Source organism: Anser anser (genome assembly GCF_964211835.1).
Source record: "Anser anser genome assembly, chromosome: W".
NCBI lineage: Eukaryota > Metazoa > Chordata > Aves > Anseriformes > Anatidae > Anser > Anser anser.
This window is the reverse complement of record NC_139731.1, coordinates 7,858,725-7,874,199: the sequence shown is the minus strand read 5'-3', so window position 1 is coordinate 7,874,199 and position 15,475 is coordinate 7,858,725. Positions and strand designations below refer to the sequence as shown.

General features: G+C 41.0%; 1 protein-coding gene across 10 annotated transcripts in view; it reads right to left on the bottom strand.

Moving 5' to 3' along the window:
* Positions 1–15,475, bottom strand: part of LOC310888727 (chromodomain-helicase-DNA-binding protein 1-like) — a 76,000-nt gene that overhangs the window by 46,482 nt on the left and 14,043 nt on the right. For 7 of the 10 annotated variants that reach the window (XM_083815701.1, XM_083815706.1, XM_083815702.1 and 4 more), the window contains 3 exons: positions 7,751–7,840; positions 6,111–6,309; positions 2,399–2,466 (listed from right to left, as the gene is read on the bottom strand). In XM_083815701.1, the coding sequence (XP_083671827.1) occupies positions 2,399–2,466; positions 6,111–6,309; positions 7,751–7,840 (357 nt within the window). The remainder of the gene's footprint in view (positions 1–2,398; positions 2,467–6,110; positions 6,310–7,750; positions 7,841–15,475) is intronic. The other 3 variants (XM_083815707.1, XM_083815700.1, XM_083815708.1) reach the window with 1 other exon arrangement.

Below are 15,475 nucleotides of genomic sequence, written 5' to 3'. Positions count from 1 at the left end.
TTATTGTGGTCAATACATATGTGTATCTTGGAAATGCTATAAAATCATCCATCTCCTTGAAATATTTTTTCCGTAAGCAGTAAATTAAGAAACATGCAAACAACATCCCTCCAAAGCAAAACAAAAATACAAGAACCAAACCAAACAACCCCCCCAACCTCATGCAGCTACACAATCTGTATTTATTTGGAGAATCTCCATCCTTTACTGGATGCAGGGGAAAACATGACTACAAAGGATAAGGAAAAGGCTGAGCTTCTTTACATCTGTCTTTACTAGTCTGACCACTTATCCCCAGGGTACTCAGCCTCCTGACCTGGAAGTCTGGGACAGGGAGCAGAAGAAACCCCCCACAACTCAGGTGGAAACAGTTAGAGACCTGCTGCTCCACCTGGACTGTCACAAGTCCATGGGGCCAGATGGGATCCACCTGAGGGTGCTGAGGGAGCTGGCAGATATGATTGCTGGGCCGCTTTCCATCATCTATCAGGAGTCGTGGTCATCCAGAGAGGTCCCAGATGACTGGAGACTTACTACTGTGACACCCATCTATAAGAACGGTCCATAAGGAGGACCCAGGGAACTACAGGCCTGTCAGCCTGACCTCGGTGCCAGGAAAGGTGATGAAGCAGGTCATCTTGAATGAAAACACACAGCATCTGCGGGACAATGGGGGAATCAGGCCCAGTCAGCATGGGTTCATGAAAGGCAGGACTTTCCTGACCAACCTCATCTCCTTCTATGACCAAGTGACCCGCCTGGTGGATGAGGGAAAGGTTGCTGACATGAGACAATGAGAAGAACTCATTGAGAGCAGCCCTACAGAGAAGGAATTGGGGGTTCTGGTGGACAAAATCTTGACATGAGCCAGCAGTGCACGCTTGCAGCCCAGAAGGCCAACTGCATCCTGGACTGCATCAGCAGAGGAGTGGCCAGCAGGTCGAGGGAGGTGATTGTCCCTCTCTACTCTGCCTTTTTGAGACCTCAAAACAAAAACAAAAGGTCCTAGAACACAAGTCCTAAGAGGAGCAGCTGAGGGAACTGGGGTTGTTTAGTCTGGGGAAGAGGAGGCTCAGGGGAGACCTTATTGCTCTCTACAACTACCTGAAAGGCGGTTGTGGGGAGCTGGGGGTCGGCCTCTTCTCTCAGACAACCAGCAATGGGACTAGAGGGAATGGCCTCAAGTTGTGCCAGGGGAGGTTCAAGTTGGAAAGTAGGGGACATTTCCTCTCAGAAAGAATAGTTAGGTATTAGAATGGGTTGCCCAGGGAGATGGTGGAGTCACCATCCCTGGGGGTGTTTAAGGAAGGGTTGGACGTGGTGCTTAGAGACATGGTTTAGCGGGTGATGTTGGTGGTAAGGGGATGGTTGGGACCAGATGATCTTGGAGGTCTTTTCCAACCTTAATGATTCTATGATATAGACAATATATAAAACACCATACTCTATGGTTTGATCCTGTACTAAGTTATATAGAGAAATCTGATCTGCATGTCATAAAACTGCAAACATACTTGTTCAAAACAGTTGGAAATGAAAATTGAAGCACTGGATATATGAGATTATTTGGTTACTAGTTTCTAAACTTAATATATATTTCCTATAACAGAGTATGTTTTTAGGTGTAATCACATTCTTAAGTAACAGTGAACTATAAAAACCAATTCATCACTATAGAAGTACCATCTTGCATAGCAAGCTTTTTTTATTTTTATTTTTTCAACTATCATTTCTTGAAGACATCATATTGACAACCCTGAATATTGAGATGATTCATTAACTGAAGAAGAAGAGAGAATGATTCAATTTCTATATACTGTTCATTAACAGACACACCCACCCTTCCAAGGTCATTAAGTTTATTCTCCTCTCATTGTGGCAATGAGAAGGTATAATCTTTTTCATAAACTTTTTGATTTACAGCTTAAAACCATCTCAATTTCAATTAAAGTGTCTTGGGTAGTCAATAAAGCTAATTACTGTCAAACCTGTAGTAATTTTTGGAACTTTTGTTTCTGAAGTGTTTAAAAACTTTGCATGGACTATGGAATTACAACAAATTTTATCTTAGACAACCTACTTAAGCAATTTCGCATTTCTTCAATAATTTTTAAAGGCTTCAGCTCAAAAATATGCCACAAATATGACTATTTTAAAAATAAAAATTGCTGGTGAATATTCTTTAACAACGCTTTAGGTAATACAGTCTCTTTTGCTCAGAAATGAATAATGATATATATATGTTCCTTTGAGAGTATTTATTTTAAAATATTCTAAAACATCACTCAAAATCAAGAAGCACAAGATTATTTATTTCAAGTGCAGAGAAGTGGTCTGGGTAATTACAAGCATATGTTGCCATAACAAAAAATGATGATATTTATGAAAAATAACTTACTCTCTATGTCTTTTCTTTTTGGTTTCACTAGATGAGTCATCTGCAGAATCTTCACTGCTCGATAAATCCTGCAGATGAAATAAAGAACATATATGATTCATTATCACAAAAAGAATGAAGTGTTTTTACTATTAAAAAGATAATTCAGCTCCTACTTTCAAACTGAAATCATATTTTTCATATCTTATCTTCTTCACCCCCCCCAGTATACTCACTGATATTGAGTAAGATTGGGATTACTATTGATTCTGTATTTCTCCATCTGTGAATATACTAGAACTCAAGAAGATACCACAAAAAACAGTCTTAAAAAATAATCATTGTGCCTACGTATAGTCTATGTTTAAACTGCTGGAAGTTAATAAATCAAGATTTAAGTTCTATCAAAAGCCTCAATAAAATTTCCTGCCCTTTGAGAGTTCTCTCACCTTTAAACATGAATAAGAAATTTTTCAGAACTAGGTATGTTTCTTCTCTTCCTACTCCTAAACCAAAAAAAAACCTTAAAATTTTCTTTAAAATTATCTTTAAAAAATCCTAAAACCAATCTAATGGGGAATAAGTTTACATCATTTTTACAATGAAAAAGAATTTTCAGGAAGAGTATTTAGCAACAGCTCAACAGCTGTAAATTAACATTTTAACTCTATATGATTAACTCCTTTGTTTAGTTTTAATGATGAGCAGCTAGACTTGACCAAAAAAAAAAAAAACACCACACAACATTAAATAGTAATAAGTAAAGACTTGTGACCATAGTGGAATCAAATGATCGATCCCACTAACTACAGTGGAACTGAGTGCAACTTCAGCAAGTTTGCAGATGACACCAAGCTGAGTGGTGCAGCTGATACAAGAGAAAGAAGGGATGCCATCCAGAGGGACCTTGACACGCTTGAGAAGCAGGCCCACATGACCCTCATGAAGGTCAACGAGGCCAAACGCAAGGCGCTGCACCTGGGTCAGGGCAATTCCAAACATGAACAAAGCTTGGGCTATAAATGGATTGAGAGCAACCCTGCAAAGAAGGGCTTGGGGGTATTGGTGGATGAAAAATTGGATGTAAGCCAGCAGTGTGCGCTTGCAGCCCAGAAAGTCAATCCTATCCTGGGCTGCATCAAAAGAAGCATGGCTAGCAGGTTGAGGGAGGCGATTCTCCCCCTCTACTCCACTCTTGTGAGACCTCACCTGGAGTACTACATCCATTTCTGGGGTCTGCAGAACAAGAAAGAGGTGGACCTGTTAGAGTGAGTCCAGAGGAGAGCCATAAAAATGATCAGACAGCTGGAACACCTCTCCTATGAAGACAGGCTGAGGGAGCTGTGGTTATTCAGCATGAAGAAAAGGCTCTGGGGAGACCTTATTGCAGCCTTTCAATAATTAAAGGGGGATTATAAGAAAGATGGAGAGAGACTTTACAAGGGCATGTAGTGATGGCACATGTAGTAATGGTATTAAACTGAAAGAGATATAAGAGAGAACTGAAAGATATATTAGATATAAGGAAGAAATTCTTCACTGTGAGGGTGGTGAGGCACTGGAACAGGTTGCCCAGAGAAATTGTGGATGCCCTCATCCCTGGAAGTCCTCAAGGTCAGGTTGGATGGAGCTCTGGGCAGCGTGATCTAGTGGAAGGTGTCCTTGCTCATGGCATGGGGGTTGGACTAGACAATTTTTAGGGTCCCTTCCAACCCAAACCGTTCTGTGGATCTATGATTCAATGCTTACCTTTTTTTTTTTTAATAACAAAGGAAATATGAAAATCTGCTTTATATGTAATTCTAATTCACAGTCACTAATGTCCTTGAAATATGTTCATACTGCACAAAGTCAACATCTGTTTAGCCTATGCTTTAGGTTTTAAAAATTGCTAAAATTAAGGTATGGGTCTTAAAATACAATAATTATTTTATGACTGTTACAGAAGTTGCGAAAATCTAGTTTTCTACTCTATATAGACTTGTGGGATTTTTGTTTGTTTTTTTTTTTGAAAACTGCAGGAACTATATATAGAAACAATGATGAGAAAGTCTTTTAGTATTTTAGCTGTCTTTATTGAACTTAGAATGCAGAAATACAATGAAACTTAGTACTACGTGACTTGAAAGTTTTGTCCATACATCACAGTATATCTAGCTAAAAATACTAATCTAGACTACTCTAATTTTGGCACAACTTACCTGAAAACATGCAAAGATTTTTTTTTCTGTTTCCTTATATGCATGTCACTTATTTGAACATTACTTTTATAGACTAAATACAGACTTTTTATACACACACACAAGAGAACAACTTGGCTTTACATAATTTCATTCTAACATATGGGGCAATGAGACATGGATGTTTAGACTTTAATAAAGTAACTTATATGTTATTCACCTCTTCTGAACCACTGCCTGATGAGGCTATCATTTGCTGTTGTTGTTTCTTGAGCATTATTGATCCCTGCACAGCAAGTATATTTTGGACTGGACTTCCAAAACTGAATTGGAATTCAGATACAAGAGTCACTTAAACATGTTGAAACTTTACAGTTTACCACATATTTACTTTTCTTAACATGAGCAGCATCACTATTAAAATCACAGAATAGTTGAGGTTGAAAGGGACCCTCTGGAGGTCATCTGGTCCAAGCCTCCTGCTCAAGCAGGGACACCTAGAGCAGGTTGCCCAGGACCATGTCCAAACAGCTTTTGAAGATCTCCAAGGAGGGAGACTCCACAACCTCTCTGGGCAACCTGTTCCACTGCTCCATCACCCACACAGTAAAAAAGAAGAAAAGAAAAAAAAAAGCGTTTCGTGATGTTGAGACAGATCCTCCTGTGTTTCTGTTTGTGCTCACTGCTTCTTGTCCTGTTACCGAGCACCACTGAAAAGAGCCTGGCTCCGTCCTCTTTGTACCCTCCCTTTGGGTATTGATAATATCCTCCCTGAGCCACCTTTTCTCCAGGCTAAACAGTCTCAGCTCTCTCAGCCCTTCCTCACAGGAGAGATACCCCAGTCCCTTAAAGAAGTATCTCAATTTTATTAATTTTAAAAAATAAAAAAAATACTCCCTGTTTGTAAAGTAAACTTTTAAACTGATCCAGATAAGTCTTTTCAGGCTGCTTAGCTGATACGTGTTTGCTTCATATGGGAATACTGAAGTACATGGACAAAAAAATAAGAGAATCCTTAACAGTCTTTGAATCTTACAGTAGTGAATATTTTATTACCTTTCATAGATATGGTCTGTCATTCAAATTAAGGCCATATGTCACAGAGAAACAGAGGAGAGTTTGGGTAATTTTCAACCGCTGGATTTAAGAGATTTCTAAATAACACTTTATTTCTAATTTTAGCAAACTTTTCCCCATACAGAAAACAAAACGTATGTAAGCCTGAAATTGCTGTACAATGACTTATTGATATGAAGAAACTAAGCACTAGAGAAACAACTTAAATAAAATTTTAGAAATAATGTCACTTTGTCTTGAAAAATATACAATAAGTTAATAGGTGCTTCTGCATGACAAAAATAGCTAACTAAATATGTACAAACATGAGAATTTAAGAGCTCAGTGATTATGAGAGCTAAGCATGCATATTCACTAACCCAATTTTGTTAAAATTCTAATTAAAAATGCTTTGTTTGTTCGTTTAAATAAAGGCTGCTCTTGAAGCTACTCTGCACAGTGCTTTTTCCCCAGAAAGGGTTCATGTCTTGTTTTACCTCAGATCCACCAACTTTTGGTGGTTTAGCTTGAACTTGTTTCTTCTCTCCAGATGTGTCAGATTCTGATTGACTGCCTGACTCTGAACCAGACTCAGAGTCACTGCTACCTGACTGACTGCTACTTCCATCACTACTGCTTCCAGAGCTTGAACCAGATCCAGAAGCCGATGTTGACCCAGAATCATCATCTGATTGGCTGCAATTATAAGATAGCAGGATATTACACAATGGCTAAGAAAACAGGATTTAAAAAAAAAAGTCACATTAAAAAGACTTTAGCTTCACCTATAAATCAATTGTTAAATTAGCCCCCACACATGGATAGCATACAAATGAATGCGCTGGAGTAAGTAAGGCAGGAGTGAAAATTCAAAGTTTAATCAGATACTTTTCAGCAAACAAAAAACCAGGAAACAGAAAAAATGGGACATGAACTCAGAGGAGTCAAGCAAGGGTATTTCTCACCCACCCAAACCCTTACTTAGCTTTATCAAACCCCATGTGTTTTTGCATGTATTTCTATACATATATATACACATACACACATATACACATACACGATTGTTTTAAAATCTTTTTAGATCAGCAGTCGTCATCTCCGTCATCCCCCCCCATTTTTTTTGAGCACACATTCCTTTAAAGAAAATAGAATCTCAGTTTTGTTTCCCTAGTTTGATTTTTTTCATGAAAAAACAGGGAAAAAAAAATCTTTGAGGAAGTACTTGAAACCCACATTTCATGTTATTTGGACCAACTATATACAAAATACTACTAAACATTTTATTTAATCAATGTGTTTATAAAAGTAACTGGAAAACCAGAAATGTATTGTCACACATAATATAAATCCACACAGACCATCTTATTCTGTTAAAAAAAAACAGCAGTAAAATTCCCCACACAGACAAATTCTGAATGACTTGTGCCAAGACACTTAGCATATTGAGTCACTGGATTATTCCACCTGTACATTCATTTTATATTAGATTTTAAATATTTTTCTTTTAAAATACATTAAGTTAAACATTTATTTCATGACTCTTCAAAACCAGAAACATTTGGTTTTCTAAAATAATTTCACAAAGGAACTGAGCTAAAACTTTAATCAAATTCCTCATTAGGTTAAATACTACCCTATATCAAAGATACAAGAGAAAACATTGGAATCACTCCACCACACAGCAAAATAATTTCAAATTATGTATAGTTCGGCTGCAAGTATTTAAAAAGGAAAAAAAAACACAAAACAACAACAAACAAACAATAAAGATAACACAAAAATCCGAAACAATAAAAACCCTAAAGCTGATGTCAAAGTCTAAGCCTATCACTGTTAGCACATTTCATCTGGCTGGCAGACAATGGGAACTGATCATCTTCTGCACTAGAACACACTTGATTGACATTTAAAGTCACAAAACGAAACCACTACTCTCCCTGTTGTTGCTAACACAAATTAAACTGAATTTATTGAGGAAAAATAAATTCACAAACTGATTCCTGTAGACAGCACCTCAGTAAATAATCTGCATCTGCTGACTTTGAAAGAAAGAGAAAGAAACAAACCATGGTGAAGCTTCCTTATTTGGAAGTAGGGGATATGGAGAAATACAACTGCTGGGTTTACTCACACTTACTGAGGAGAAAACTGGGAAACAACAAAACTGCTTCCTCCAAACTTCCCATTCCTGTCATCAGGGGCCTGCTTCAGGCAGGATGCTGTAACACTAACATATTAACTTGGTTTGCAAAATAAAGCAAGGTACTCACTGTAGAATATAACTGTTCAAACTATTTACCTGAAATTAAGGACAGCATCCATCATGAATTACCATAAACTTTTTAATATAATAGTATTCTTGTACACAGCTGTTACCTTACCTTTAATGATGGGTAACTTAGAACATTATAAAACAATAGCATTTCTCAGCATAGCAAAGTGCCATAGGTAAATGTCACATGGACTGCAGAAGACAGCACTAACTACAAATGAAGAAAATTCAGCAAGGAGAAACAGAGAGACACAAGTAAATACCTGCCAAATAAGTCCTTGTGAGAAAATGCCACCAAAAACTCTTAAAACCTACATACCCTTGCAGGAAAGGAAGGGAATCAAATACCTTCATGCAGGAGGACAAGGCTCGTCCAAAGTTGCCATACTCTGGGCAATAACATGGATTACCAAATCTAATAAAGGCACAAACACTGAGCCACAAGTATGGTGATGATTAGGTTAGCTTTCCACAGAAAGGTAAAATATTTCACATGCACTAATATAACACTACCCATAGGTTCAAGTACATATAGGGCCAAAGACAAACAAAACAAAGGTAGAGGGGCAGGGGGTGAGGGAACTGCAACTGAAATAAACCATCTTGGGCCAAACAAGTTGCCAATATTCTGAAAAACAAACTAGATACAGGAGAGAACTGGTAAAGACCAAAGAAAAAAAAAACTTTCTAATGTATCTAGATAAATAAGCAAAATTCATGTCAATAAGATATACAGTTGATGGGAAATTTTAACGGTTTAATGTTTTTCAAGACAGGAATTAAGTGGCAAGTACAAAAAAAGGACTGTGAAATAGTAGGAAAAAAGTCTAAATAGATATTGTAAATAGTTGCTCAATAGTTGAATCTAAAAAACTAAACTGAAATCTTTTCCTTTCTGAAGAGATCAACTAGCTATCTTCTATGCTCTCCATTAAGTAATACCAATCCACCAACAAATGTAGTTCATACAGTATTCAGTGTTCAGACAAAATACATAGACTCTGTATCTTGCCAACATCGCCTCTTAACAATGGCTGCCTGGAAATGGATCCCCCACTGGGGTTAGTGCTAATTTTGCTGATCCTGCTATCTCATGATCCCTGCTTCTCAAAATAAATTGACCTGATTCAGACATGAACAGGGTAATATTACCAGACTGCATATCAACTAATAGTAACATCTGAAAAGAATAAAATTTTTCAAAGTCAGTATTTAACTCAATTATTAATAAATGCAAAACTACAAAACAAATTGGTAGCTAGAAGAAAGAGGAATGAGAACACAACGAAAGGAAATTACAAGAAACAAGATGAAAAAAATCAAATAATAAGGTTCATTACAATTCTTTTAGGACTACCCTAATTATATCATCTACAAAGAAGAATGCAGGATGACTACTGTAAACTAATTTTGGTGGGTTTTCTTTCTTTCTTTTCTTTTTTTTTCCTTCAAAACAAGGCATTGCTAAAACAAATTATGAAACGCAATATCAATATTCACAAAGAATCACAGAAGGCTGAGGTTGAAAGGGACCTCTGGAGGTCATCTGGTCCAAGCCTCCTGCTCAAGCAGTGACACCTAGAGCAGGTTGCCCAGGACCATGTCCAGGTGGCTTTTGAAGATCTCCAAGAAGGGAGACTGTACTGGGTCTGGCTGTGATGGAGTTAACTTTCCCTGCAGCAGCCCATATAATGTTGTGCTCTGCACTTGTAGCTAGAACAGCCCTGGTATCACACCAAAGTTTTGTCTTCTGCTGAGCAGTGCTGTCACAGCATCAAGACTCTCTCCAAACCCCCCAAAGCCAACAGGCTGGGGGTGGGCAAAAAGTGGGAAGGGGATATCACCAGTGCAGCTGACCTCAACCCACCAAAGGGATATTCCATACCATATGATGTCACGCTCAGCAATAACAGGTGGAAAAGGGGAACAAGGGGGGGGGGGGGGGGCTCTTGTTATGAAGACATCTGTCCTCCCAAACAACCACTATGCATATTGAGGCCCTGCTCTCCCCGGGATGTGGCCAAACATCGTTTACTAATGGCAAATAGAGGATAAATTTTTTCCCCTTTGCTTCGATGTGGCCTTTGCTTGTTTTGTGTTTTTTTTTCCTTCCCCTCTTTCTTTTCCCTTTAATTAAATTATCCTTATCTCAACCTGTGAGCCTTTTTCTTTCTATCACACTTCCTTCTCCCCCTCTTCTTTTGAGGGGGGGGGAACGAGAGAGCAGTTGTGGTGGAGGTTAGCTGCCCAGCAAAGTAAAACCACCACAGACAGAACCAGGACAGCTGACCCAAAGTGGCCTGAAGGATTTTTCCATACCATATGACATCATGCTGAAGAATAAATAGTGGGGAGTTGGCTGGGGTAGGGCAGAGGGCCACTGCTCAGGGACAGACCGGGCTATGGTCAGCAGGTGGTAAGCAATTGCACTATGCATCACTTGCTTTGTATATTCTTTTATCATTATTATTTTTTTCACTTCCTTTTCTGTCCTATTAAACTGTCTTTATCTCAGCCCACAACTTTTTACTTTTCTTTTTCTGATTCTCTCCTCGGTCCCACTGTTGGTGGGGGGGGAGTGAGCAAACCTCTGTGTGCTATTTAGCTGCCTGCCAGGTTAAACCACAACAGTCCTTTTTGACAACCAATGTGGAGCAAAACAGGTTGAGATGAGAGATCCAACCAGAACACATTAAAACAAAATTGTTATAAGCATTATATTATTTCAATAGCTGCTGGTCACAAAGTTGATTTTTTCTTTTTTTTTTTTTTTACTCTCGGAATTGTGCTTCTGACAGTTATGTTATGTAACACCTTACTTGCTGTTTACACTCCCTGGAGGGAGGAAGAGGTAGAACTCATAAATGAGGCAGTAACCACCCAATCCTCCTGTCAGGCATGAAGGAAAGGTATCCCTTCAAGGATGATGATATGTCACCCAGGCAAGTGGACCACCATGGAGAGAGGTATCCAGAACCTGAGGGAATTAGCTGTGCTGGAGGTGATTTATGATTCTGTAACAACAAACAGCTACCCAAAGATCCAGATGAAGTCAAGCACACGTGACCCATGTGGCAGAAGTTTGTATGGAGTGCGCCATCATCATATGCCAACTCATCGGCAGTAATGAATTGGAAAGATGGAGCAGAACACACGGTGGATGAACTGGCTGTCCAACTCCGAAAGTACGAAGAAAGTCTCTCTTCTGCACTACAAGCTGTGAAGAAAATCTCCCAAGAGATCCAGCAATTCAAAGGATACGTCCTACTCACCAGCTGTACAAAGCAGTATCTCAGCTATTAGGAGTAAGTATTCCTCTTCTCAAGAGAGAGGACACAGTGGATAATCACAAAGGACAACTGGCAGTTTTAACTGTGTGACCATGGAGAGAACATGAGGAAGTGGGATGGGAAATCTACCTCGACCCCAGAGGCACAAAATAAAACAGTAAATCAATCAAAAAATTGGGTTCTTCCAGGAAAATGGCTGCTCCAGTTTCTAGTGGGCAGTTCGCCAGAGGGAGCAGAAGGGTTGATCTTATTTCTGATTTTAATGAAAAAGACATCTGATTGACATTTACATGAAGTGAGTAACAAATACTATTACAAGAATAGAGGAGGCTGCCTCCAGCCAGGTAGAGGAAAATGACAACCAGGTTTACCAGACTGTGTGGATTTGATGATCTGGCACATAAAACACACAAGAGTTGAAGGTTCTAGTGGACACCAGCTCACTGTGCATCCTAATGCCAAGCTATAAAGGGGCAGAACCTATTTGTATTTCTGGAGTCACAGGGGGATCCCAACAGCTAACTGTACTGCAGGCTGAAGTGAGACTAACTGGGAATGAGTGGCAAAAGCACTGTGACTGGTCTGGAGGCTCAGTTCATTCTTAACATACACTACCTCAGGAGAGGGTACTTCAAGGACCCAAAAGGGTTCCGGTGGGCTTTTGGCATAGCTGCCTTGGAGAGGGAGAAGATGAAACAGCTATCTACCTTACCCAGTCTCTCAGAGGACCCTTCTGTTGTGGGGTTGCTGAGGGTTGAAGAACAGCAAGTGCCAATAATCGCTACCACAACGACGCAGCAGCAGCAATATCATACAAACCAAGACTCCCTGATTCCCATCCATAAGCTAATTCGTCAACTGGAGAGCCAAGGAGTGAGCAGCAAGACTCACACTCCCTTTAATAATCTCATATGGCCAGTGCGAAACTCTACCGGTGAGTGGAGACTAACAGTGGACTATCGTGGCCTGAACGAAGTCACGCCACCACTGAGTGCTGCAGTGCCGGACATGCTAGAACTCCAGTATGAACTGGAATCAAAGGCAGCCAAGTGGTATGCCACAATCGATATCGCTAATGCATTTTTCTCCATCCCTCTAGCAGCACAGTGCAGGCCACAGTTTGCTTTCACTTGGAGGGGAGTCCAATATACTTGGAATCGGCTGCCCCAGGGGTGGAAACACAGCCCTACCATTTGCCATGGACTGATCCAGTCTGCGCTGGAGCAGGGGGAAGCTCCTGAACACCTGCAGTACATTGATGACATCATTGTGTGGGGTGACACTGCAGAGGAAGTTTTTCAGAAAGGGAAGAGAATACTCCAAATCCTTCTGGAATCTGGTTTTGCTTTCAAACAGATTAAGGTCAAGAGACCTGCACAGGAGATCCATTTTTTTAGGAACAAAATGCATATAATAAACTACAGTCTGATTGTAAGCCCTCTCTATCAAATGACCCAGAAGAAGAACAATTCCAAATGGGGCCCTGAGCAATGACAAGCCTTTGAACAAATTAAATGGGAGACAGTTCATGCAGCTGCCCTTGGGCCAGTCTGGGCAGAACAAGGTGTAAAAAAAAAAATGTACTCTACACCGCAGCTGGGGAGAATGACTCCACCTGCATTGTCTGGCAAAAAGAGCATAAGGAGACTCAAGGTCAACCCCTAGGGTTACGGAGTCGGAGATACAGAGAATCTGAGGCCCGCTATACTTCAACCGAAGAAGAGATATTGGCAGCATATAAAAGGGTTCCAGCTGCTTCAGAAGTGGTTGGTACTGAAGCACAGCTCCTCTTGGAACCCCAACTGCCAGTGCTGGGATGGATGTTCAGAGGAAGGGTCCCCTCTACCCAACATAGCATCAGTTGCCTCATGTGTGGAAAGTGCATCACACTGATTACACAACAGGCTCAAACAGGAAACCCCAGACTCCCAGGAATCTTGGAAGTGACTGTGGACTGGCCAGAAGGCAAAGTTTTCAAAATATCACCAGAGGAGGAGGTGACGTGCTGAAGAGGCCCCACTGTATAAAAAGCTACCAGAAAATGAGAAGCAATATGCCCTGTTCACTGATGGGTCCTGTCATATTGTAGGAAAGCATCGGAGGTGGAAGGCTGCTGTATGGAGTCCTACACGACAACTTGCAGAAACTGCTGAAGGAGAAGGTGAATCAAGCCAATCTGCAGAAGTGAAGGCCATCCAGCTGGCTTTAGATACTGCTGAACGAGAAAAGTGGCCAGTTCTCTGTCTCTATACTGATTTATGGATGGTGACAAATGCCCTGTGGGGGTGGTTACAGCAATGGAAGCAAAGCAACTGGCAGCACATTCACTAACACATCTGGGTAGCCACACAGTGAAAAGATATTGCTGTCTGAGCAGAGAAACTGACTGTAAAAGTGTGAGAAACAAAGTTGTGTTTTTGCAGTAGAGAACTACTTTTCTGTATTCCAAGGTAGTTGTGTAGTCACAATAAGGAGAAACGCTAAGTAGATAAGCGGACAGTAGAAGGCCTCACTGTTCCAAAATAAGGTAGAAGCTTGAGAATAACAGGATGAGCAGTGTGAGAACAGTAAAACAAAGATCACAAGTTCTTAAAACATAAGAAAGGAGAAATTAAAAGTTTGAAAAAAAAGAAAAATTGTACATATATGGTATAGAGGAGCGTCGAGTAGCTTGTGAACCTGTAGCACTCAGCCAATGAGGAAACAGGGGAGGTGGTCAGGTGTCGGGTAATAGGGAATAAAAGGTTATGATTTGTTTACTATAATGCGCTCCTGATTGACAGGATGCCCGCCATTGCCATCGCAAATAAAATAGCTTCTGTCCTGGTTCCAGTTAGGACAGAGTTAAGTAGCTCATAGTAGCTGGTAGGGTGCTATGTTTTGGATTAGGATGAGAAGAGCGCTGATAACATGCTGATGTTTTAATTGTTGCAGAGCAGTGTTTACACCAGGCCAAGGACTTTTCGGCTTCTCGCTCTGTCCTGCCAGCGAGCAGGCTGGGGGTGCAGCAGGAGCTGGGAGGGGACAGACCCAGGACAGCTGACCCAAACTGGCCAAAGGGGTATTCCATACCATCTGACGTCATGCTAAACAATATATAGGGGTGGCTGGCCGGGGTGGGGGGGCCGGCTGCTCGGGAATAGGCTGGGCATCGGTCAGCGGGTGGTGAGCAATTGCATTGTGCATCACTTGTTTTCTTACACATTATTATTGTTAATACTATTACCATTATCACTATTATTATTATTATTGTTATTATTATTTTCCTGTCTTAATAAACTGTCTTTATCTCAACTCACAGGCTTCACTTTCCCGTTTCTCTCCCCCATCCCAGAGAGGGAGGGGGGAGGGTGAGCGAACGGCTGTGTGGTGTTTAGCTGCCGGCCGGGTTAAACCACAACAGCTTCACAGAAGATCCTGTCAGAAGAAAATTATTTGAGATTTTTCTCAAATAATAGAGGGGGCTCGTCCGGGACCTTGTCGCCTGCTGAAGATTTCTTGCCACCACAGACAGGAAGGTGCACCCTGCTGATTTCAGCGGTCCCATTGGGGGTGGTGGGTTGTCTCGGTAAGGCCAGCAAAGGACCGAGACTGTTAATTTGAAGACAGGCTCTGTGAAGCTCTGGGGAGAAGGGAGGCCAGCACTGACATACACAGACACAGCCCAGAGATAGTTCAGCCCGAATCGGGAACAGGCACAGGAATTACTGCTGATAACCCGGACTGGGAAGCCGTGCACAGACCAAGGTAAGGGAAACTTTACCGTATCTTGCCTCGGGTTGGGTTCGGGGAGACTCTGGTGTGGAGTGTGAATGAGACACACTTTTAGTGAGAAGCGAGTGTGGAGTCCCGATCTGTGAGGTTCTGTAGTCCCACGAGGGGATGAACGAAGTCCCCTTGGCTGGAGAGGGATGAAGCGAAAGATAGACGAGTGAAAGAGAGTCTCAGGGGGGTTGGGCCCTTAGGCGTACGGTACCCTGAGCACGGTGAAGTGAGGTGCTCGGCAGTACACCCCACCTCTGTCCTAATCCTAGGTGAAGGCGTGTGGTACCCTGTGGGTGGTCAAGTCCACAGCAGCACATCAGGAAGAGATGGGGATTAAGGGTTCCAAGAGTCAGCAGTGTGGGGGTGGAGACCCCGGGATTGTGCCTAAAGATAGCCCTTTGGAGAGAATGATAAGGATTTGGAAAAACAACCCAAAAACTAGGGGAAAAAAATTTAAAAAATATAATTTAAAAAATGGTTAGATATTGTGTAATTGTCTGGCCTAAAAAGCTAATAAAAGGAACGTCAGTATTTT